This window comes from Anomaloglossus baeobatrachus, chromosome 1, assembly GCF_048569485.1.
Source record: "Anomaloglossus baeobatrachus isolate aAnoBae1 chromosome 1, aAnoBae1.hap1, whole genome shotgun sequence".
Lineage (NCBI taxonomy): Eukaryota > Metazoa > Chordata > Amphibia > Anura > Aromobatidae > Anomaloglossus > Anomaloglossus baeobatrachus.
Genome location: NC_134353.1, coordinates 217,010,256 through 217,034,981, shown reverse-complemented (window position 1 = coordinate 217,034,981; position 24,726 = coordinate 217,010,256). Strand labels below are relative to the sequence as shown.

Below are 24,726 nucleotides of genomic sequence, written 5' to 3'. Positions count from 1 at the left end.
ATGGAGAGAGTTGCCAATGTATGTAAAGCGCTGTGGAATTAATAGCGCTACATAAGTGAATATATTATTATTATTACTCAGGCCATGAATGTCTGAATTGTGAAAGTAGCCTAAGGTTATGTGAAATTGTCTGCACCAAATCTGCATCTTCAGGCAGAAAAACGCACTGCGTTTTTGCAATGCGTTTTAATAATGAAGTCAATGGGTGGAAGGGCTGAAAAATGCAGGCAAATAGGCACCAAGAATTGACAAGCTACAGATTATTTTCTGCACCAAATCTGCAAGGAAAAATAAGAAAACACGTGCAGTACACGTCAGAGTTCTCATTGACTTTGCTGGCATAAGGATAGGCATGCAGATTTTTGACAAATCTGCACCCACAAACGCATAAAAAACACAGTGTGTGCACATAGCCTAAAGAAGAAAAGGAGGGAAGAAGAAAAAAAGAAAAAAAAAAAAAAAAAGAAGGCCATGGGGAGGACAAAGAAAATTCAGCATTTGATGATCTGCTGCAGACTGGGGTCAATCAATTATGTACATGACATATAAAAAGGGTCGATTCCATCATAGTCTATTAGGCTTTATAGTTAGAAATAGAATTCAGAAATGGATTTGTGCATAAAGCGCCAACGTTTTAGAATAGATTTTGTATAGTATGGGGGAAAAAAAAACAACAAAAAACGAACAGACACAAACCGCATTCATTTAGTATATGCTCTACACTCACTTGTCCACACAGGGTTATCGTTGGAATGATGTACATACATTGAAATATTTCTACAGAAACCCTTTACACATGTTTACAGGGTTAAGGCTATGTGCGCACTTACCGGATTTTGCCGCGGATTTTTTGCGGATTTGCTGCATGTTTCGCTGCAGAAAATGTTCATAACATCTCTGCAGTGAATCACCAGCAAATCCTATGGAGAAAAAAAATCCTGTGCGCACTGGGCGGAATTTGACAGCTGCATGTTTTGCTGCGGGAATCCCGCAGCAAAAACAAGTGCATGTCACTTCTTTTCCGCACATCGCTGCGGGATTTCACTCCATTGACTCCATTAACAATGTTAATCATGAAAACCCGCAGGGAATAACGCAGGCAGCAAATTCTGTGCGGTTCACTGCGTTTTCCTGCGTTATTCCCTGCGGTATTTCGCGGTTTACCTCCGGTAATGTACATCGCTTGTCTGCGGTTTTGCAGGGAAGTGATGTTATTACAGGAAGAGGAAGCCGTGCAGAGTAAACACACAGATCACAGACATCATAGACACATAGAACACATCACAGACATAGATCACAGACACAGACACATAGAACACACATAGAAAGAAAACGGAAATATAGAAAAAAAAAAAAAACAAAAACGTGGGCTCCGCTGTATTTTTACCTTACAGCCGAGGTAAGCACACAGTGGCGGCCCGGTATTCTCAGGCTGGGGAGGGAGAGGGGCAGGGATAATGTCTCCTGCCTCACTCCCCCTCCCGCAGCCGAGAATATCAGCCGCAGCTGCCCCGGGACTGTCGCATGCATTATGCGGCAATACCGGCGTGTCCCCGGCTCTTCTTGCCGCCGTGTAGCAGTGGCAGCAAGGTAATACAAGGGGTTAATGATGGTGGGGGACCACCGCCATTAACTCCAGGCTTGATCATGGCAGCGTCTATGTGACAGCTGACATGATCAACCCGTAAGTAAAGTGAATAAAACAGACACCGAAAAGAAGGGAATTTTGTTTACTTACCGTAAATTCCTTTTCTTCTAGCTCCAATTGGGAGACCCAGACAATTGGGTGTATAGGCTATGCCTCCGGAGGCCGCACAAAGTATTACACTAAAAGTGTAAAGCCCCTCCCCTTCTGCCTATACACCCCCCGTGCTCCCACGGGCTCCTCAGTTTTGGTGCAAAAGCAAGAAGGAGGAAAAAAAATTATAAACTGGTTTAAAGTAAATTCAATCCGAAGGAATATCGGAGAACTGAAACCATTCAACATGAAGAACATGTGTACACAAAAAAACAGGGGCGGGTGCTGGGTCTCCCAATTGGAGCTAGAAGAAAAGGAATTTACGGTAAGTAAACAAAATTCCCTTCTTCTTTATCGCTCCATTGGGAGACCCAGACAATTGGGACGTCCAAAAGCAGTCCCTGGGTGGGTAAATAATACCTCATAATAGAGCCGTAACGGCTCCGTCCTACAGGTGGGCAACCGCCGCCTGAAGGACTCGCCTACCTAGGCTGGCATCTGCCGAAGCATAGGTATGCACCTGATAGTGTTTCGTGAAAGTGTGCAGGCTCGACCAGGTAGCCGCCTGACACCTGCTGAGCCGTAGCCTGGTGCCTCAAAGCCCAGGACGCACCCACGGCTCTGGTAGAATGGGCCTTCAGCCCTGAGGGAATCGGAAGCCCAGCAGAACGGTAAGCTTCGAGAATTGGTTCCTTGATCCACCGAGCCAGGGTTGATTTGGAAGCCTGTGACCCTTTCCGCTGGCCAGCGACAAGGACAAAGAGTGCATCCGAGCGGCGCAGGGGCGCCGTACGAGAAATGTAGAGTCTGAGTGCTCTCACCAGATCTAACAAGTGCAAATCCTTTTCACATTGGTGAATTGGATGAGGGCAAAAAGAGGGTAAGGAGATATCCTGATTGAGATGAAAGGGGGATACCACCTTAGGGAGAAATTCCGGAACCGGACGCAGAACCACCTTGTCCTGATGAAACACCAGGAAGGGGGCTTTGCATGACAGAGCTGCCAGCTCAGACACCCTCCGAAGTGAAGTGACTGCTACTAGGAAAACCACTTTCTGCGAAAGTCGTGCGAGAGAAATATCCCTCATTGGCTCGAACGGTGGTTTCTGAAGAACCATCAGCACCCTGTTCAGATCCCAGGGTTCCAACGGACGTTTGTAAGGAGGAACGATGTGACAAACCCTCTGCAGGAACGTGCGTACCTGTGGAAGTCTGGCCAGGCGCTTCTGAAAAAACACAGAGAGCGCAGAGACTTGTCCCTTAAGGGAGCAGAGTGACAAACCCTTTTCCAATCCGGACTGAAGGAAGGACAGAAAAGTGGGCAAGGCAAATAGCCAGGGAGAAAAACCCCGAGCAGAGCACCACGACAGGAATATTTTCCACGTCCTGTGGTAGATCTTGGCGGACGTTGGCTTCCTAGCCTGTCTCATAGTGGCAATGACCTCCTGGGATAATCCTGAAGACGCTAAGATCCAGGACTCAATGGCCACACAGTCAGGTTGAGGGCCGCAGAATTCAGATGGAAAAACGGCCCTTGAGACAGCAAGTCTGGTCGGTCTGGCAGTGCCCACGGTTGGCCGACCGTGAGATGCCACAGATCCGGGTACCACGACCTCCTCGGCCAGTCTGGAGCAACGAGGATGGCGCGGCGGCAGTCGGCCCTGATCTTGCGTAACACTCTGGGCAATAGTGCCAGCGGAGGAAACACATAAGGGAGATGAAACTGCGACCAATCTTGAACTAAGGCGTCTGCCGCCAGAGCTCTGTGATCGTGAGAACGTGCCATGAATGCCGTGACCTTGTTGTTGTGCCGGGACGCCATTAGGTCGACGTCCGGCATCCCCCAGCGGCAACAGATCTCCTGAAACACGTCCGGGTGAAGGGACCATTCCCCTGCGTCCATGCCCTGGCGACTGAGAAAATCTGCTTTCCAGTTTTCCACGCCTGGGATGTGAACTGCGGAGATGGTGGAGGCCGTGGCTTCCACCCACATCAAAATCCGCCGGACTTCCTGAAAGGCTTGCCGACTGCGTGTCCCTCCTTGGTGGTTGATGTAAGCCACCGCGGTGGAGTTGTCCGACTGAATTCGGATCTGCTTGCCTTCCAGCCACTGCTGGAACGCTTTCAGGGCAAGATACACTGCCCTGATCTCCAGAACATTGATCTGAAGTGAGGACTCTTGCTGGGTCCACGTACCCTGAGCCCTGTGGTGGAGAAAGACTGCTCCCCACCCTGACAGACTCGCGTCCGTCGTGACCACCGCCCAGGATGGGGGTAGGAAGGATTTCCCCTTCGATAATGAAGTGGGAAGAAGCCACCACCGAAGGGAAGCTTTGGTTGCCTGAGAGAGGGAGACATTCCTGTCGAGGGACGTCGGCTTCCTGTCCCATTTGCGTAGGATGTCCCATTGAAGAGGACGCAGGTGAAACTGCGCGAAAGGGACTGCCTCCATTGCTGCCACCATCTTCCCCAGGAAGTGCATGAGGCGCCTCAAGGGGTGTGACTGACCTTGAAGGAGAGATTGCACCCCCGTCTGTAGTGAACGCTGCTTGTTCAGCGGAAGCTTCACTATCGCTGAGAGGGTATGAAACTCCATGCCAAGGTATGTCAGCGATTGGGCCGGTGTCAGATTTGACTTTGGAAAATTGATGATCCACCCGAAACTCTGGAGAGTCTCCAGAGTAGCGGTGAGGCTGTGCTGGCATGCCTCTTGAGAGGGAGCCTTGACCAGCAGATCGTCTAAGTAAGGGATCACCGAGTGACCCTGAGAGTGGAGGACCGCAACTACTGCAGCCATGACCTTGGTGAAAACCCGTGGGGCTGTCGCCAGGCCGAACGGCAGTGCCACAAACTGAAGATGTTCGTCTCCTATGGCGAAGCGCAGGAAGCGCTGATGCTCTGGAGCAATCGGTACGTGGAGATAAGCATCTTTGATATCGATCGATGCAAGGAAATCTCCTTGGGACATTGAGGCGATGACGGAGCGGAGGGATTCCATCCGGAACCGCCTGGTCTTTACGTGTTTGTTGAGCAGTTTTAGGTCCAGGACAGGACGGAAAGACCAGTCCTTCTTTGGAACCACAAACAGGTTGGAGTAAAAACTGTGACCCTGTTGCTGAAGAGGAACAGGGACCACCACTCCTTCTGCCTTCAGAGTTCCCAGCGCCTGCAGAAGAGCATCGGCTCGCTCGGGAGGCAAAGATGTTCTGAAAAATCGAGTCGGAGGACGAGAGCTGAACTCTATCCTGTAACCGTGAGACAGAATGTCTCTCACCCAACGGTCTTTTACCTGTGGCAGCCAAATGTCAGAAAAGCGGGAGACCCTGCCACCGACCGAGGATGCGGTGTGAGGAGGCCGTAAGTCATGAGGAAGCCGCCTTGGTAGCGGCACCTCCGGCGGTCTTTATAGGGCGTGACTTAGACCGCCATAGATCGGAGTTCCTCTGATCCTTCTGAGGCCTTTTGGACGAGGAGAATTGGGACCTGCCCGTACCCCGAAAGGACCGAAACCTCGACTGTCCCCTCCTCTGTTGGGGTAATTTTGGTTTGGCCTGGGGTAAGGATGTTTCCTTTCCCTTGGATTGTTTGATGATTGATTTCATCCAGCCTCTCACCAAACAAACGGTCGCCAGAAAATGGCAAACCGGTTAAGCACTTTTTGGAAGCCGAATCTGCCTTCCATTCCCGTAGCCACAAGGCCCTGCGGATTGCCACCGAATTGTCGGCTGCAACCACCGTACGGCTCGCCGAGTCCAGGACAGCATTAATAGCGTAGGACGCAAATGCCGACGTTTGAGAAGTTATGGAGGCCACTTGCGGCGCAGACGTACGTGTGAGTGCGTCAATTTGCGCTTGACCCCCTGAAATAGCTTGGAGTGCCCATACGGCTGCGAATGCTGGAGCAAAAGACGCGCCGATAGCTTCATAGATAGATTTCAACCAGAGCTCCATCTGTCTGTCAGTGGCATCCTTAAGCGAAGCCCCATCTTCAACTGCAACTATGGATCTAGCCGCCAGTCTGGAGATTGGAGGATCCACCTTGGGACACTGAGTCCAGCCCTTGACCACGTCAGGGGGGAAGGGATAACGTGTATCCTTAAGGCGCTTGGAAAAACGCCTTAAGGATACACAAACTGGACAAACTCGGTGTTTCTGGACTGCCTCTCTGAAGTCGGAGTGATCCAGAAACATACTCGTTGTACGCTTGGGGAACCTGAAACGGAATTTCTCCTGCTGAGAGGCTGACTCCTCCACTGGAGGAGCCGAGGGAGAAATATCCAACATTTGATTTATGGACGCGATAAGATCATTCACTATGGCGTCACCATCAGGAGTATCAAGGTTGAGAGCGGCCTCAGGATCAGAATCCTGATCAGCTACCCCCGCTTCATCATACAGAGAGTCCTCCCGCTGAGACCCTGAACAATGTGATGATGTCGAGGGGATTTCCCAGCGAGCTCGCATAGGCGGTCTGGGGCTGCGGTCCGTGTCAGAGACCTCACCCTGGGATCTATGAGACACCCCGGGGGAACAATGCTGTTCCAACTGAGGGGAACCAGGGGGCAATGATTCCACAGTGGCCATGGTCTGAGATACCGGTCTGGACTGCAAGGCTTCTAGAATCTTAGCCATAGTCTCAGAAAGTCTTTCAGTAAAAACTGTAAACTCCGTCCCTGTCACCTGGACAGTGTTAGCAGGTGGTTCCCCCTGGGCCCCCCTTAGCAGAGGCTCCGGCTGAGTAAGTGCCACAGGGGCCGAGCAGTGCACACAATGAGGGTCAGTGGAACCTGCCGGTAGCGAGGTCGTACATGCGGCGCAGGCAGTATAGTAAGCCTGTGTTTTGGCACCCCTGCTTCTTGTGGGCGCCATGCTGTTGTCTCCCCTGAGCAACACAATAGGGTATATAGCCAGAATCAACCGTGCACCATACAGTGTAAAGTATAGCCTATAAACATATAATCTATAACTACACTTCTGCACAAGTGGGGCCAGCACCTTAGGTGCTGCTTACCGCCTGCTTAAAGCAGTTATGTGGCCACCAGAATCTCTGCCTGGGTCTCCCAGAGTTTGTCTCCCCTCTGCAGCGTCAGAGGAGCTGACAGGAATGGCTGCCGGCGTCCTGAGGAGAGGAGGGAGCCGTGGGCGTGACCCAGAAAGTGCGGGAACTGGTGCCCCACTGTGCACAGTGAGGGGGGTGGAGTATGCAAAGCATGCTCCAGCCCTCAGTGTTGCCGTCCTGTACAGCGTCCCGCCCTTCCCCTGACTGGCAGGCCTGGGGGCGGGAAGAAAAAGAGACTAGGCCGCAAAAGCCGTGGACTCGAGTTATAAGCGCGGCCGCCGTATAAGCGCGGTCGGCGCGGAAGTCCCCGGCGCACTAACAGTCCCATCCGCGCCGCAGTGATAACAATGGCAGCGGCGGTCAGCGCGGTAGTCCCCATACACTAACACACTCAGCGACGCTGCAGTGTGTAATGGCACAAACGCGGTCAGCGCCGCGGTCCCCGGTGCACTAGCACGCCCAGCAATGCTGGAGTGTTGCTGTGCGCGGTCCCCACGGGGACACAGAGTACCTCAAAGTAGCAGGGCCATGTCCCTGAACGATACTCGGCTCCTATCCAGCAGAGTCCTCAGGAGCTGTGGATGGAGCACGGTCTCAGTGCCTGGAGACCGATTAGGATCCCACTTCACCCAGAGCCCTAAGGGGGATGGGGAAGGAAAACAGCATGTGGGCTCCAGCCTCCGTACCCGCAATGGATACCTCAACCTTAACAACACCGCCGACAAGAGTGGGGTGAGAAGGGAGCATGCTGGGGGCCCTGTTAAGGGCCCTCTTTTCTTCCATCCGACATAGTCAGCAGCTGCTGCTGACTAAGCTATGGAGCTATGCGTGCATGTCTGCCTCCTTCGCACAAAGCAAAAAACTGAGGAGCCCGTGGGAGCACGGGGGGTGTATAGGCAGAAGGGGAGGGGCTTTACACTTTTAGTGTAATACTTTGTGCGGCCTCCGGAGGCATAGCCTATACACCCCAATTGTCTGGGTCTCCCAATGGAGCGACAAAGAAATCCTTTATTTTAAATAAAACAAACAAGCCTCGTTCACCCTTTTATTAACCCCTCCCGCACCAAAGCTCCGGCGTAATCCACCGCTCCGGCGTAATCCACAGGTCCTGCGCTGCTTCCATCCAGCCGCGACTGTCACAGACACAGCGCTGAATGAAAGCAGCAGACAGCAGAGGTAATTACCGGTCATTTCCCACGGCCGGTAATGTGAACTCACTGCCGACCGTGGGAAATGCAGCGATCTGTCCTCTATCTATCCCTCTATCTATTCTTCTGTCTATCTATCTACTATCTCAGGATTAAATGACTTTTTTTTTTTTTCTTCAATGTGCTTTATTGCATTGAATGCAATAAAGCACATCCCAACCCGCACGCGGCAAAACCGCGGCAATACCGCGAACAATACCGCGGTAAAACCGCAGCAAACCGCATGCGGTTTTCGGGTGCGGTTTCCCGCGGTTTTTTACCGCGGGTGCGGTAATCTTTGAGAGCATGCGGAATTTTCTCAAGAAAATTCCATTTCCCAGTGCGCACAAGGCCTAAAAGTTAAGAGCAGGAAAATAAACTTAATTTCATCATCCTTTTCCTTACAAAACATCAAAAAACGTATATAAATACAATGTTCACCATCCAACCTGACGGAACTGGAGAGGATCTGCAGGGAAGAATGGCAGAGGATCCCCAAATCCAGGTGTGAAAAACTTATTGCATCATTCCCAAGAAGACTCATGGCTGTAATAGCTCAAAGAAGGGAATTTTGTTTACTTACCGTAAATTCCTTTTCTTCTAGCTCCAATTGGGAGACCCAGACAATTGGGTGTATAGCTTCTGCCTCCGGAGGCCACACAAAGTATTACACTTTAAAAAGTGTAAACCCCTCCCCTTCTGCCTATACACCCCCCCGTGCATCACGGGCTCCTCAGTTTTGGTGCAAAAGCAGGAAGGAGGAAACTTATAAATTGGTCTAAAGTAAATTCAATCCGAAGGATGTTCGGAGAACTGAAAACCATTCAACATGAACAACATGTGTACACAAAAGAACAACAGCCCGAAGGGAACAGGGGCGGGTGCTGGGTCTCCCAATTGGAGCTAGAAAAAAAGGAATTTACGGTAAGTAAACAAAATTCCCTTCTTCTTTGTCGCTCCATTGGGAGACCCAGACAATTGGGACGTCCAAAAGCAGTCCCTGGGTGGGTAAAATAATACTTCGGTAATAGAGCCGTAAAACGGCCCCTTCCTACAGGTGGGCAACCGCCGCCTGAAGGACTCGCCTACCTAGGCTGGCATCTGCCGAAGCATAGGTATGCACCTGATAGTGTTTCGTGAAAGTGTGCAGGCTCGACCAGGTAGCCGCCTGACACACCTGCTGAGCCGTAGCCTGGTGCCGCAATGCCCAGGATGCACCCACGGCTCTGGTAGAATGGGCCTTCAGCCCTGAGGGAACCGGAAGCCCAGAAGAACGGTAGGCTTCAAGAATTGGTTCCTTGATCCACCGAGCCAAGGTTGACTTGGAAGCCTGCGACCCTTTACGCTGGCCAGCGACAAGGACAAAGAGCGCATCCGAGCGGCGCAGGGGCGCCGTACGAGAAATGTAGAGTCTGAGTGCTCTCACCAGATCTAACAAGTGCAAATCCTTTTCACATTGGTGAACTGGATGAGGACAAAAAGAAGGTAAGGAGATATCCTGATTGAGATGAAAAGGGGATACCACCTTAGGGAGAAATTCCGGAACCGGACGCAGAACCACCTTGTCCTGGTGAAACACCAGGAAGGGGGCTTTGCATGACAGCGCTGCCAGCTCAGACACTCTCCGAAGTGATGTGACTGCCACTAGGAAGACCACTTTCTGCGAAAGGCGTGAAAGAGAAATATCCCTCATTGTCTCGAAAGGTGGTTTCTGAAGAGCCGTTAGCACCCTGTTCAGATCCCAGGGTTCTAGCGGACGCTTGTAAGGAGGGACTATGTGGCAAACCCCCTGCAGGAACGTGCGTACCTGTGGAAGCCTGGCTAGGCGCTTTTGAAAAAATACAGAGAGCGCCGAGACTTGTCCCTTAAGGGAGCCGAGAGACAAACCTTTTTCCATTCCGGATTGAAGGAAGGACAGAAAAGTGGGCAAGGCAAATGGCTAGGGAGTAAAACCCTGATCAGAGCACCAGGATAAGAAGATCTTCCACGTCCTGTGGTAGATCTTTGCGGACGTTGGTTTCCTGGCCTGTCTCATAGTGGCAATGACCTCTTGAGATAACCCTGAAGACGCTAGGATCCAGGACTCAATGGCCACACAGTCAGGTTGAGGGCCGCAGAATTCAGATGGAAAAATGGCCCTTGAGACAGCAAGTCTGGTCGGTCTGGCAGCGCCCACGGTTGGCCCACCGTGAGATGCCACAGATCCGGGTACCACGACCTCCTCGGCCAGTCTGGAGCGACAAGGATGGCGCGGCGGCAGTCGGACCTGATCTTGCGTAACACTCTGGGCAGCAGTGCCAGAGGAGGAAATACATAGGGCAGTTGAAACTGCGACCAATCCTGAACTAATGCGTCTGCCGCCAGAGCTCTGTGATCTTGAGAACGTGCCATGAATGCCGGGACCTTGTTTCTTAGGACGTGACTTAGACCGCCATGAATCGGAGTTCCTCTGACCCTTCTGTGGCCTGTTGGACGAGGAGAATTGAGACCTGCCCGCGGGCCTAAAGGACCGAAACCTCGATTGTACCTTCCGTTGTTGAGGTCTGTTTGGTTTGGACTGGGGTAAGGATGAGTCCTTTCCCTTGGATTGTTTAATGATTTCATCCAATCGTTCGCCAAACAGGCGGTCGCCAGAAAATGGCAAACCGGTTAAGAACTTTTTAGAAGCAGAGTCTGCCTTCCATTCCCGTAGCCACATGGCCCTGCGGACTGCCACCGAATTAGCGGATGCTACCGCTGTACGGCTAGCAGAGTCCAGGACGGCGTTCATGGCGTAGGACGCAAACGCCGACGCCTGAGATGTTAAGGACACAACCTGCGGAGTAGAGGCACGTGTGACTGCATTAATCTCAGACTGACAAGCTGAGATAGCTTGGAGTGCCCATACGGCTGCGAATGCCGGAGCAAAGGACGCGCCGATAGCTTCATAGATGGATTTCATCAGGAGCTCTATCTGCCTGTCAGTGGCATCCTTGAGTGATGCACCATCTGCCACTGCAACTATGGATCTAGCCGCCAGTCTAGAGACTGGAGGATCCACCTTGGGACACTGAGCCCAACCCTTGACTACGTCAGGGGGGAAGGGATAACGTGTGTCCTTAAGGCGCTTAGTAAAGCGCTTATCTGGAAACGCTCGGTGTTTCTGGACTGTATCTCTGAAGTCGGAGTGATCCAGAAACGCACTCATTGTACGTTTGGGAAACCTAAAATGGAATTTCTCCTTCTGAGAAGCTGACTCCTCAATCGGAGGAGCTGGGGGAGAAAGATCCAACACCTGATTGATGGACGCTATAAGGTCATTTACTATGGCGTCCCCTTCAGGTGTATCCAGGTTGAAAGCGGCGTCAGGATCAGAGACCTGATCTGCCACCTCCGCTTCATCCTCTAGAGAGTCCTCCTGCTGAGACCCTGAGCAGTGTGATGAAGTCGAGGGAAGCTCCCAGCGAGCCCGCTTAGGCGGTCTGGGACTGCGGTCCGTGTCGGAGACCTCACCTTGGGACCTATGAGCCGCCCCAAGAGCACTTTGCTGCTCCAACCGAGGGGGGCCTGGGGTCAATGATTCAACAGTGCCCGGGACCTGTGTTACCGGTCTGGACTGCAAGGCTTCTAGTATCTTAGCAGACCATTTATCCATAGACTCAGAAAGTTTGTCAGCGAATACTGCAAACTCCGTCCCTGTCACCTGGACAGTGGCAGCAGGTGGTTCCACCTGGGCCACCAGTGGCAGAGGCTCCGGCTGAGTGAGTGTCACAGGGGCCGAGCATTGCACACAATGAGGGTAGGTGGAACCTGCAGGTAACATAGCCGCACATGAGGTACAGGTTGCAAAGTAAGCCTGTGCCTTGGCACCCTTGCTTTTTGCGGACGACATGCTGTTGTCTCCTCTGAGTACAATCAGGGAGGGTATATAGCCAAAAACAAGCAGTGCGGCCATACAAAGTAAATGTATAGATTATAAGCATATAAATATACACTTCGGCACCCAGGGGGGCCAGCACCTAGTAACAGGTGCGGCTTACCGACCGCCCGCAGCGGTTGTGTGACCACCAGATTCCCTGCCTGGGCCTCCCAAAGCTGTGTTGTCTCTCCTCTCCAGCGTCAGAAGTGCTGACAGGAATGGCTGCCAGCGTTCTGTGGGGAGGAGGGGGCCGTGGGCGTGCCTTTAGAAAGTGCGGGAATCTGGTGCCCCACGGTGCTCAGTGAGGGGGGAGGAGGATACAAAGTATGCTCCAGCCCTCAGCGCTGACGTCCAGTGCAGCGTCCCGCCCTTCCCCTGACTGGCAGGCCCGGGGGCGGGAATATGCGGTACTAGGCCGCAAAAGCCGGGGAGTAAAGTTACAAGCGCGGCCGGCAAACAAGCGCGGCCAGCGCGGTAGTCCCGGCGCACTAACACACCCAGCAGCTGCTGCAGCGTGTATAACACAGGCGCTCTATGCGCCGTCCCCAAGGGGACACAGAGTACCTCAGAGTAGCTGCCTGTCCCTGACGATACCCGGCTCCTGTCCAAGCAGATTCCCCCAGGGGCTGCGGAGGGAGCACGGTCCCAGTGCCTGGAGACCGATTAGGATCCCACTTCACCCAGAGCCCCTAAGGGATGGGGAAGGAAAACAGCATGTGGCTCCTGCCTATGTACCCGCAATGGGTACCTCAACCTTAACAGCACCGCCGACCAGAGTGGGGTGAGAAGGGAGCATGCCGGGGGCCCTGTTATGGGCCCTCTTTTCTTCCATCCGATATAGTCAGCAGCTGCTGCTGACTAAATTGTGGAGCTTGCGTGCATGTGTGCCTCCTTCGCACAAAGCATAAAAACTGAGGAGCCCGTGATGCACGGGGGGGTGTAAAGGCAGAAGGGGAGGGGCTTTACACTTTTACGTGTAATACTTTGTGTGGCCTCCGGAGGCAGAAGCTATACACCCAATTGTCTGGGTCTCCCAATGGAGCGACAAAGAAAGGGGGCTTCTACTCAATACTGAGCAAAAGGTCTGAATACTTATGACCATGTGATATTTCAGTTTTTCTTGTTTTAATATATCTGCAAAAATGTCTACATTTCTGTATTTTTTTCTGTCAAGATGAGGTGCAAAGTGTACACTAATGAGGACAGCATGAACTTTTTTGAATTTACCAAATGGCTGCAATAAAACAAAGAGTGAAAAATGTAAAAGGGGTCTGAATACTTTCCGTACCCAATGTACATGCTAAGTTAGTTAAAAGCAATCAAATCAGTTACCACTGCCATATAAACTGCAGGATAATAGGAAAACAATTTTCAAGGCATTTTATTCAGCTTCTTAGGACCTACATGCCCATATAGGACAGCTTAGGCAACTTTCACTTCAGTCCTTTCAAATCCACCAGGTCCGTCGTTGGAACTGAACGACGGATCCTTCGTTTTTTAGCGGTCAATGGACACAACGGATGAGTTATTTCACAGGATTCCGTTCACTGGAATCCTATGAAAAAAACTGACCCATTGCGTACGTTACATCCGTTGTGCGTCCATTTTACGACAGATCTGTCGTGATCCGTTTGTTTTTGGGACAGCCCAATTGGAGTGTCAGAAATGCTGGGCATGCTCAGTAGAACATGATGGAATCAGCACTGGATTCCGTCGTGTGACGGATTACGGCGTAATCCTGCACCATAGACAACCATTATACCTCTTGACGAATTGCGACTGAATCCTGCGCAGTATGTTTTTTTTTGACGCTGCAAAAAACGTTACAGTTTAAGTTCCTTCCGCCCGACGGTCAATTATTCCACGGCTGATCCGTTGTGCGACAGATAGAATGCAAGGCTATCAGTCACAATCCGTCATTAAGGCTATGTTCACACTTCTGTTATTTTGTATCAGTCACAATCCGCCACTCTAAGAAACAATGTAATCCGTTTGGCGGATTCTGTTGCTTCCCATACACTTGTATGAGTGGCGGATTGCGATTGATGACTTTGCGTTGCTCCCGCTGCGCGACGCATCAGTCGTTTACTGACGGACCGTCGGGCGGGAGAGAGGCAGAATGCAACGTTTTTTTGTATCGACAAAAATTGCAGCCGTCATGATTCCGTCGTAATCCATCAGGAGGCATAATGTATGTCAATGGTGCAGGATTCCGTTGTCATGCGTCACGTGATTGATTTCAGTGTAGTATTCCGTCCCGTTCTACTGAGCATGCCCAGCATATCAGGCATAGGTTGGAAATTGTCTGAAATCTGGCGTCTATCTCTCTCTGTTTTTCGATTTTATACTTAAATCATTTCAGAAATGGAATCCGCTTTCTCATGACAATAAATTCCATTTCTTGTCACGTATCAGTCACAAGCGTCAAGCAACGCAGGTGACTGATACAAAAAAACGTAAAATGTGAACATAGCCTAATACAAGTCTACTAGGTTATGACCACTAGCAACTAACTGACTATATGCGTGGTCATAACCATGGATTTCTGAGGTCCTGCAATGCGCTGAACAAAACGTAAGTGACATAGTGAAACAATAGAACTATACTACATTTCTAATTGGAGGTATTTGTGAATATAATTATTACACCTACTTTATATTGGGATGGATAGGATCTTGGAGATGGGAATAACTCTTTTAAGGACAAGTAGCAAGACAGAAGGTAATTAACGGTTTGTGAGTTAAAAGGTGAATATTGCCTACAGCAAAGCCTTTTGAAGTTTCCATTTAAAGGGAACCTGTTAGATGTCCAGAGCACTGGCAGAGTGAAGACAGCGATATTTTAGTCTTAAATACAGCAGCAGGAGCAGGGCGAAAAGAAGGGCAGTGAAGAAAGACTTCTACTGGCTCCTCCCCGCCCAGCTATGCATGATTGACAGGTCTCTCCTTATTGGTCTATAGAGAAAGTCTTGACTATTTTTCCAAGATGGACAGGGAGAAGCTGAGGAAGCCATTCAGACTCCTAGTCACATTTCTGGCTAGTATTTCAAGCTTTGTAACACTGCTTACTGTGATGAGGGAACCTATCAGATGTCCCGCTGCCTGTGGCTGGAATACCAAAAAAACAAAAAAAAATAACCGCTGACCGGTTCAGTTTATATTTAGAAAAACTTGAAAAAAATAAAATAAAAATAAAATGGATGTTTGGAACTAAAATGCCCTGAAAGCAGTTACACAATCAGGACAGTCTTAAAAGCCCATGATGTCAACTTGGAAATAAAGTTTAAACTTAACAGCCCATAACTTACACTGCTAAATATTGCAATACTGTTGAGTTAAGCAAAGTCAAAATATACAGAAAAAACCTACCCGAATCTCTTGCAGGTTGTGGAAGTTGTTCCCCACTCTGACCGAGATTTTGCTTGGTGTGTAGCTCTCATCCGACTTGTAATCAGCATAAATACATAAAGCCTTCACCGTAGTCTTTCTTCTGTAACCCCAGAAAAATAAAGTAATGCGACCACATTCAGAGCTCATCAAAATGTTTCTGTAGCGTCATAAAACCGCGGCCACGCTGTACTTTTCTGCTGTAAATAATCTGGGAAGTATTGGCACATACTTGCACATGTAAGCAGTTCTACTAAACAATACACGGCAGGAGGTTTCGGAAGTGCGGTAATTAGGAGACCATGAAAATAAAATAATCATTTCAGGCTCAGGGCTATTTTGCAAATATAAAAAGAACTTTCTATGGGTCAATTGCCAATTACAGCTTGCGACTATATAATACGAGATCCTATTTACAGTTAAAACGATCGTTAAAAAGGCCTTTAATTAAAGGGGTAGTTCAACCCTTTTCATTACTGGCCACATCGATATATTGAGAAATAATGTTCCTCTTAACACTAGAAGTTCCAGAGAGGGGTCATTTAACATTTCTACCTTTGAAACCCAGAGACGGGTCGAATGACCTGAAGGATTTTAGCTAACATCCTATAAATCACCGTCTTTGGTTCTGTAATTAAGGCCATTACAGTCGCACCACAGGAGGTTGTTGTTTTCCATTGAGTTTAGCCATTTAGTTTCTAGTTAGTTCTATTCAGTTTGGACTAAGGGTCATTTGACCCTATTTCGGGACTTCAGGGGAGAGCTCGAAATTTCTGGGACTTCTAGCGTTAAATATCTTGTGTTGCCAATTGAGCCTGTGAGCTACGCTATTGCGGTCCGCTCACCACCTTCGCGTGATCCATGGGCTCCACGACTTCTGATGTCTGGTGATGTCACGTCAACTGAGGTGGGCCGCAGTCCCTGTGAGTGACTGGGCTGTGGGCGACAATTCGTCAGAGCTCAGCGTCGCAGCCCAGCATCTCCCTGCTCCTTCCTTCACTGCAGAGCGCTGCAAGCGATGCTGGTCTGTGAAACTCCACCTACAGCCCAGTCACTTAAGGAGACAGGGGCCGGCCGCGGTGATGTCAGGTCAACTGGATGTTGACGTGACATCACCAGACAGAGGTCACAGAATACAGAGGTCACGCGATGGGGGATGAGGCGCGCCGCTCACAGGCAATATTGGCAACACCAGGTATTTGAGAGAAAACTTGTTTCTTAACATATCGATGTGGCTAGTAATGAAAAGGGGTGAAGCTCTTTAAAGGTAGCAATAAAACCATATTTTACACTGACACAGCACTAATTTAGGGTCAAAATCAGCCACTAAGAAAAAGTAATGTGATTCAATAATAAAAAATAATAAATTTGCTATTAAAAGGAGTCTTCCATTACTGAACAACCCTTTCTTAAATGGGACCAGGCAGTTAATATGTATATAAAATAAATTAAAAAAAAAAAAAATGTCTCCTATTAGTCCCCTTAAATCAACATAGAGCAACAAAAGAAGGCAGCAGCCGATTGGCTGTTGCTTATAGCAGTCATGTGAAGCCCCCGCCGGATGTAGGTCTAAGTGTGGCGGAATGGTGAAAGTCCAGTAGTTTTTTTTCCCCAATACCAATATGTTTCATATGGGCCCAATAAGAAGGGTTGTCCACTACTAATAGGACAAGACTTCTTAAAATAAGAAATAACAGAATAAATCTCTGTTCAGCAGTCCTCAACACAACAACATTTAAATCACAAAAGGCGCCGGATTCAACAGCAAATTTCGACAAATTGCTTTTGAAAACTTGTGTAAGATTTCTGGAGTGTTACACCGAGTCAGATGAAGAGGCGTGCAATCTCCTCGTGAGCCAGGAGCGCCCGACTTCATAACTAACTCGTGGTGACTGCCCCTGGCTGTGATGGTCGGGGGTCAGCTGTCGGACAAGACGAGTCCCCGGCAGCGATCACAGGGGCACTGCGCCCTGTGCCCCTGCAATTGCCAGGACGTACCAGAACATTTTTGGTCGGGAAGCACCTGAAAAATAGGACGTACCGGTCCGTTATTGGTTGTGAAGGGGTTAAATGCCTTACTTTCATGATAAAATTTCACTTCACTGTAGCGTGAACCTACGTTCCACACAAATTTCACCTGACAGCCAAATATCCCTAACTTTGAGAGACAGAGATAAGTGAAAATTGAACACATCAATTTTCTAACTAACTACATTTCTTAAGGAGCTATTGACATGAATCTCTCATCAGATATCGGTTACAACCTGTCCAATCCACACAGGCAACGAAAATCAAACCAAACAATAGCTGTCCATACGTTTTAAGATGGGTAATAACGAAAATAATGCAGGGAAAAAATATTGAACACAGGAGTGCAAAAAACCATGGAAAGTCAGGACACCACCTGACGCTTAGTAAAAAATAACAGCAGCTGGTTCAACTAATGGCCTATAAAAAGGTGTGATAACCAAGGAGTCACAAACATCTCATGATGGGTAAAACCAGTGAGCTGTCTCAAGACCTTCACAACCTTATTGTTGCAAAAAATGGCATTGGTTAAAGACTAATTTCTAAACGTTCCAGTGAGCATTATTGGGGCAATAATTCACAAGTGGAAAGAACATAATTTCACCATAAACCGGGTACAACCAAGTGCTCCCATGAGATTTCAGACAGAGGAGTGAAAATAATTATTAAAAGAGCTGTCCAAGAGCCAAGAACCACCAGTGGAAAACTACAGAAAGACCTTGAATCAGCTGGAACAACTGTTTCAAAGAAAACAATAAGGAATGCACGTGCAACCTCCATGGCCTGCATGCACACTGACCACACAAGACTCCATTGATTAACAAAGAAGGGAATTTTGTTTACTTACCGTAAATTCCTTTTCTTCTAGCTCTAATTGGGAGACCCAGACAATCGGGTGTATAGCTTCTGCCTCCGGAGGCCGCACAAAGTATTACACTCAAAAGTGTTAAGCCCCTCCCCTTCTGCCTATACACCCCCCGTGCTCCCACGGGCTCCTCAGTTTTGGTGCAAAAGCAAGAAGGAGGAAAAAGAATTATAAACTGGTTTAAAGTAACTTCAATCCGAAGGAATATCGGAGAACTGAAACCATTCAACATGAACAACATGTGTACACAAAAAAACAGGGCGGGTGCTGGGTCTCCCAATTAGAGCTAGAAGAAAAGGAATTTACGGTAAGTAAACAAAATTCCCTTCTTCTTTGTCGCTCTATTGGGAGACCCAGACAATTGGGACGTCCAAAAGCAGTCCCTGGGTGGGTAAATTAATACCTCGTAAGAGAGCCGTAAAACGGCCCTTTCCTACAGGTGGGCAACCGCCGCCTGAAGGACTCGTCTACCTAGGCTGGCATCCGCCGAAGCATAGGTATGCACCTGATAGTGCTTCGTGAAAGTGTGCAGGCTCGACCAGGTAGCCGCCTGACACACCTGCTGAGCAGTAGCCTGGTGTCTCAAAGCCCAGGACGCGCCCACGGCTCTGGTAGAGTGGGCCTTCAGCCCTGAGGGAACCGGAAGCCCAGCCGAACGGTAAGCTTCGATAATTGGCTCCTTGATCCACCGAGCCAGGGTTGATTTGGAAGCCTGTGACCCTTTACGCTGGCCAGCGACAAGGACAAAGAGTGCATCCGAGCGGCGCAGGGGCGCCGTACGAGAAATGTAGAGTCTGAGTGCTCTCACCAAATCTAACAAGTGCAAATCCTTTTCACATTGGTGAACTGGATGAGGACAAAAAGAGGGTAAGGAGATATCCTGATTGAGATGAAAGGGGGATACCACCTTAGGGAGAAAATCCGGAACCGGACGTAGAACCACCTTGTCCTGGTGAACACCAGGAAAGGGGCTTTGCACGACAATGCTGCTAGCTCAGACACTCTCCGAAGAGAAGTGACTGCTACAAGAAAAACCACTTTCTGCGAAAGTCGTGAGAGGGAAATATCTCTCATTGGCTCGAATGGTGGTTTCTGAAGAACCATCAGAACCCTGTTTAGATCCCAGGGTTCTAACGGCCGCTTGTAAGATGGAACGATGTGACAAACCCCCTGCAGGAACGTGCGTACCTGTGGAAGTCTGGCTAGGCGCTTCTGGAAAAACACAGAGGGCGCTGAGACTTGTCCCTTAAGGGAGCCGAGCGACAAACCCTTTTCCAGTCCAGATTGAAGGAAGGACAGAAAAGTAGGTAATGCAAATGGCCAGGGAGAAAAACCCTGAACAGAGCACCATGACAGAAAAAAATTTTCACGTCCTGTGAAAGATCTTGGCGGACGTTGGTTTCCTAGCCTGTCTCATAGTGGCAATGACGTCTTGAGATAACCCTGAAGACGCTAGGGTCCAGGACTCAATGGCCACACAGTCAGGTTGAGGGCCGCAGAATTCAGATGGAAAAACGGCCCTCGAGATAGCAAGTCTGTTCGGTCTGGTAGTGTCCACGGTTGGCCGACCGTGAGATGCCACAGATCCGGGTACCACGACCTCCTTGGCCAGTCTGGAGCGACGAGGATGGCGCGGCGGCAGTCGATCCTGATCTTGCGTAACACTCTGGGCAACAGTGCCAGCGGAGGAAACACATAAGGGAGCTGAAACTGCGACCAATCCTGAACTAAGGCGTCTGCCGCCAGAGCTCTGGGATCTTGAGACCGTGCCATGAACATTGGTATCTTGTTGTTGTGCCGGGACGCCATGAGGTCGACGTCCGGCACCCCCCAGCAGCAACAGATCTCCTGAAACACGTCCGGGTGAAGGGACCATTCCCCTGCGTCCATGCCCTGGCAACTGAGATAATCTGCTTCCCAGTTTTCCACGCCTGGGATGTGAACTGCGGATATGGTGGATGCCGTGGCTTCCACCCACATCAAAATCCGCCGGACTTCCTGGAAGGCTTGCCGGCTGCGTGTGCCGCCTTGGTGGTTGATGTATGCCACCGCTGTGGAATTGTCCGACTGAATTCGGATCTGCTTGCCCTCCAGCCACTGCTGGAACGCTTTCTGGGCAAGATACACTGCCCTTATTTCCAGAACATTGATCTGAAGCGAGGACTCTTGCTGGGTCCACGTACCCTGAGCCCTGTGGTGGAGAAAAACCGCTCCCCACCCTGACAGACTCGCGTCCGTCGTGACTACTTCCCAGGATGGGGGAAGGAAGGATTTCCCCTTCGATAATGAAGTGGGAAGAAGCCACCACCGAAGGGAAGCTCTGGTCGCCTGAGAGAGGGAGACGGTCCTGTCGAGGGACGTCGTCTTCCTGTCCCATTTGCGTAGGATGTCCCATCGAAGGGGACACAGGTGAAACTGCGCGAAGGGAACTGCCTCCATTGCTGCCACCATCTTCCCCAGGAAGTGCATGAGGCGCCTCAAGGGGTGTGACTGGCCTTGAAGGAGAGATTGTACCCCTTTCTGAAGTGACTACTGCTTGAACAGCGGAAGCTTCACTATCGCCGAGAGGGTATGAAACTCCATACCAAGATATGTCAGCGAGTGGGCCGGTGTCAGATTTGACTTTGGAAAATTGATGATCCACCCGAAACCCTGGAGAGTCTTCAGGGAAGCGTCGAGGCTGCGTTGGCATGCCTCTTGAGAGGGTGCCTTGATCAGCATCCAAGTACTGGATCACCGAGTGACCCTGCGAGTGTAGGAGCGCTACTACAGTAGCCATAACCTTGGTAAAAACCCGTGGGGCTGTTGCCAGGCTGAACGGCAGTGCCACGAATTGCAGGTGTTCGTTTCCTATGGCGAAGCGCAAGGAGCGCTGGTGCTCTGGAGCAATCGGTACGTGGAGATAAGCATCTTTGATATCGATTGATGCAAGGAAATCTCCTTGGGACATTGAGGCGATGCCGGAGCGGAGGGATTCCATCCTGAACCGTCTGGTTTTTACATGTCTGTTGAGCAGTTTCAGGTCCAGGACCGGGCGGAAAGACCCGTCCTCCTTTGGGACCACAAACAAGTTGGAGTAAAAACCGTGGCTCAGTTACTGAAGAGGAACCGGGATCACCACTCCTTCTGCCTTCAGAGTGCGCAGCGCCTGCAGAAGAGCCTCGGCTCGCTAGGGAGGCGGGGATGACCTGAAGAATCGAGTCGGGGGACGAGAGGTGAACTCTATCTTGTAACCGTGAGACAGAATGTCTCTCACCCAGCGGTCTTTTATTTGTGGCAGCCAGGTGTCGCAAAAGCGGGAGAGCCTGCCACCGACCGAGGATGCTACTAGAGGAGGTCGAAAGTCATGAGGAAGCCGCTTTGTTAGCGGCGCCTCCGGTGGCCTTTTAAGGACGTGACTTAGACCGCCATGCATCAGAGTTCCTTTGTCCTTTCTGAGACCTTTTGGACGAGGAGAATTGGGACCTGCCCGCGCCCTGAAAGGACCGAAACCTCGACTGCCCTCTCCTCTGTTGGGGTATGTTCTGTTTGGGCTGGGGTAAGGATGTATCCTTTCCCTTGGATTGTTTGATGATTTCATCCAGACGCTCGCCAAACAGCCTGTCGCCAGAAATTGGCAAACTGGTTAAGCGCTTTTTTGGAAGCAGAATCTGCCTTCCATTCCCGTAGCCACAAGGCCCTGCGGAGTACCACCGAATTGGCGGCCGCGACCGCCGTACGGCTCGCAGAGTCCAGGACAGCAATAATAGCGTAAGACGCAATTGCCGAGGTCTGGGTGGTAATGGATGCCACTTGTGGCGCGGCCGTGCATGTGGCTGCTTCAATTTGCGCTTGACCTGCTGAGATAGCTTGTAGCGCCCATACGGCTGCGAATGCTGGGGCAAAAGAAGCTCCGATAGCTTCATAGATGGATTTCAACCAGAGCTCCATCTGCCTGTCAGTGGCATCTTTGAGCGAGGCCCCCTCTTCCACTGCAAGTATGGATCTAGCCGCCAGTCTGGAGATTGGAGGATCCACTATGGGACACTGAGTCCAACCTTTAACCACGTCAGGGGAAAAAGGATAACGTGTATCCTTAAGGCGCTTAGAAAAACGCTTATCTGGACAAGCATGATGATTCTGGAGTGCCTCTCTGAAATCAGAGTGGTCTAGAAACATACTCGGTGTATGAGAAGCTGACCCCTCCGCCGGAGGAGCTGAGGGAGAAATATCCAGCATTTGATCGATGGACGCAATAAGAACGTTCACTATGGCGTCCCCGTCTGGAGTATTAAGATTGAGAGCGCCCTCAGGATCAGAACCCTGATCAGCTGTCTCCGCATCATCAACCAGAGATTCCCCCCGCTGAGACCCTGAACAATATGATGTCGAGGGAAATTCTAAGCGAGCCCACTTAGTCGGTCTGGGGCTGGGGTCTAAGTCAGAACCCTCAGCCTGGGATGTATGAGATACCCCGGGAGGACTTGGTCCAACTGAGGGGGGCCAGGGAACAATGATTCAACAGAGTCCCTTTGCTGAGATACCGGCCTGGACTGCAAGGCTTCTAGTATCTTAGCCATAGTCTCAGAGAGTTTTGCAAACTCCGTCCCCGTCACTAGGACAGTGTCAACAGGTGGCTCCCCCTGGGCCCCTCTTAGCAGGGGCCCTGGCTGAAGAAGTGTCACAGGGGCCCAACAATGCACACAATGAGGGTCAATGGAACCTGCCGGCAGCTGGGTCGTACAAGCGACGCAGGCAGCATAATAAGCCTGTGTTTTGGCACCCCTGCCTTTTGTGGGCGCCCTGAGTAACACAATAGGGTATATAGCCAGAATGAACTGTGCTCATACAGTGTAAAATATATACTATAAACAAATAATGTAACAATACACTACAGCACCATGGGGCTAGCACCACAGGTGCTGCTTACCATCCGCCTAAAGCGGTTATGAGGCCACCAGAGACCGTGTCTGGGTCTCCCAGGGTTTGTCCCTCTCTGCAGCGTCGTAGGAGCTGACAGGAAATGGCTGCGGCGTCCTGACGAGAGGAGGGAGCCGTGGGCGTGGCCGAGGTGCTCACACTGTGCACAGTGAGGGGGGTGGAGTATGGAAATCATACTCCAGCCCTCAGTGCTGCTCGTTCCGTGCAGCGTCCCGCCCTTCCCCTGCCTGTCAGGGCTGAGGGCGGGAGAAAGGGAAACTAGGCCGCAAGCAAGCCGGGGACTCGAGTATAAGCGTGGCCGCCGTAAAAGCGCGGCCGACGCCGAAGTCCCCGGCGAACTACAAGTCCCAGCCACGCCGCAGTTTCCCATGGCAGCGGCGGTTAGCGCGGTAGCCCCTACATATAAACACACTCAGCGACGCTGAGTGTGTAATGGCACATTTTAACCCGGTCAGCGCCGCGGTTCCCGGTGCACTAGCACACCCAGCAAAGCTGAGGTGTTGCCGTGCGCGGTCCCCACAGGGATACAGAGTACCTTCACGTAGCAGGGCCATGTCCCTGAACGGTACCCGGCTCCTATCCAGCAGGCTCCACAGGAGTTGTGGATGAAGCACGGTCTCAGTGCCTGGAGACCGATAGGATCCCACTTCACCCAGAGCCCTGAGGGGGATGGGGAAGGAAAGCAGCATGTGGGCTCCAGCCTCTGTACCCGCAATGGATACCTCAACCTTAACAACACCGCCGACAAGAGTGGGGTGAGAAGGGAGCATGCTGGGGGCCCTATATGGGCCCACTTTTCTTCCAACCGACATAGTCAGCAGCTGCTGCTGACTAAACTGTGGAGCTGTGCTGTGCGTGTCTGACCTCCTTCGCACAAAGCAAAAAACTGAGGAGCCCGTGGGAGCACGGGGGGTGTATAGGCAGAAGGGGAGGGGCTTAACACTTTTGAGTGTAATACTTTGTGCGGCCTCCGGAGGCAGAAGCTATACACCCGATTGTCTGGGTCTCCCAATAGAGCGACAAAGAAAACCATGTTCAAGTGCGTTTAAAGTTTGCTCATCAACATTTAGACAAGCCTGTGAAACACTGGGAGATTATAGTCTGGTTAGATGAGAGCAAAACTGATCACTGTTCTCTTTGGATGCCATACACACCATGTTTGGAAGCCAAAACGCACTGCATATCACCCCAAGAACACAATACCAAAAGTGACGTTTTGGAGGTGGGAATATCATGGTGTGGGGCTGTTTGTTAGCATATGGCTCTAGCAAACTTCATATAGCTGAAAGAAGGAAAAATTACCAAATGTACTGAGACATTAATGATAAAAATCTGCTGCCATCTACCAGGATGATGAAGATGAAACGAGGATGCAAATTTCAGCAAGACAAGGAAACTCTCAATTGGTTTCAGAGAAAGAAAATAAAGCTGCTAGAATGGCTCAGCCAATCACCTAACCTGTATCCAATAGAAAATTTATGGAAGGAATTAAAGCTCAGAGCTCATATAAGGAGCCCATTGGACCTTCAGGATTTGAAGAGTGTTTGTGTGGAAGAATAGACCAAAATCACCTGAGCAATGCATGCGACTAGTTTTTCCATACAGGAGGAATCTTTAAGCTGTTATCACCAACACAGGCTTTTGT

General features: G+C 50.4%; 1 protein-coding gene across 2 annotated transcripts in view; it reads right to left on the bottom strand.

The window, feature by feature from the left end:
- Positions 1-24,726, bottom strand: part of ANAPC10 (anaphase promoting complex subunit 10) — a 145,280-nt gene that overhangs the window by 108,891 nt on the left and 11,663 nt on the right. For both annotated transcript variants that reach the window (XM_075348101.1, XM_075348106.1), the window contains exon 5: positions 15,251-15,371. In XM_075348101.1, coding sequence (XP_075204216.1) covers positions 15,251-15,371 — 121 coding nt within the window. The remainder of the gene's footprint in view (positions 1-15,250; positions 15,372-24,726) is intronic.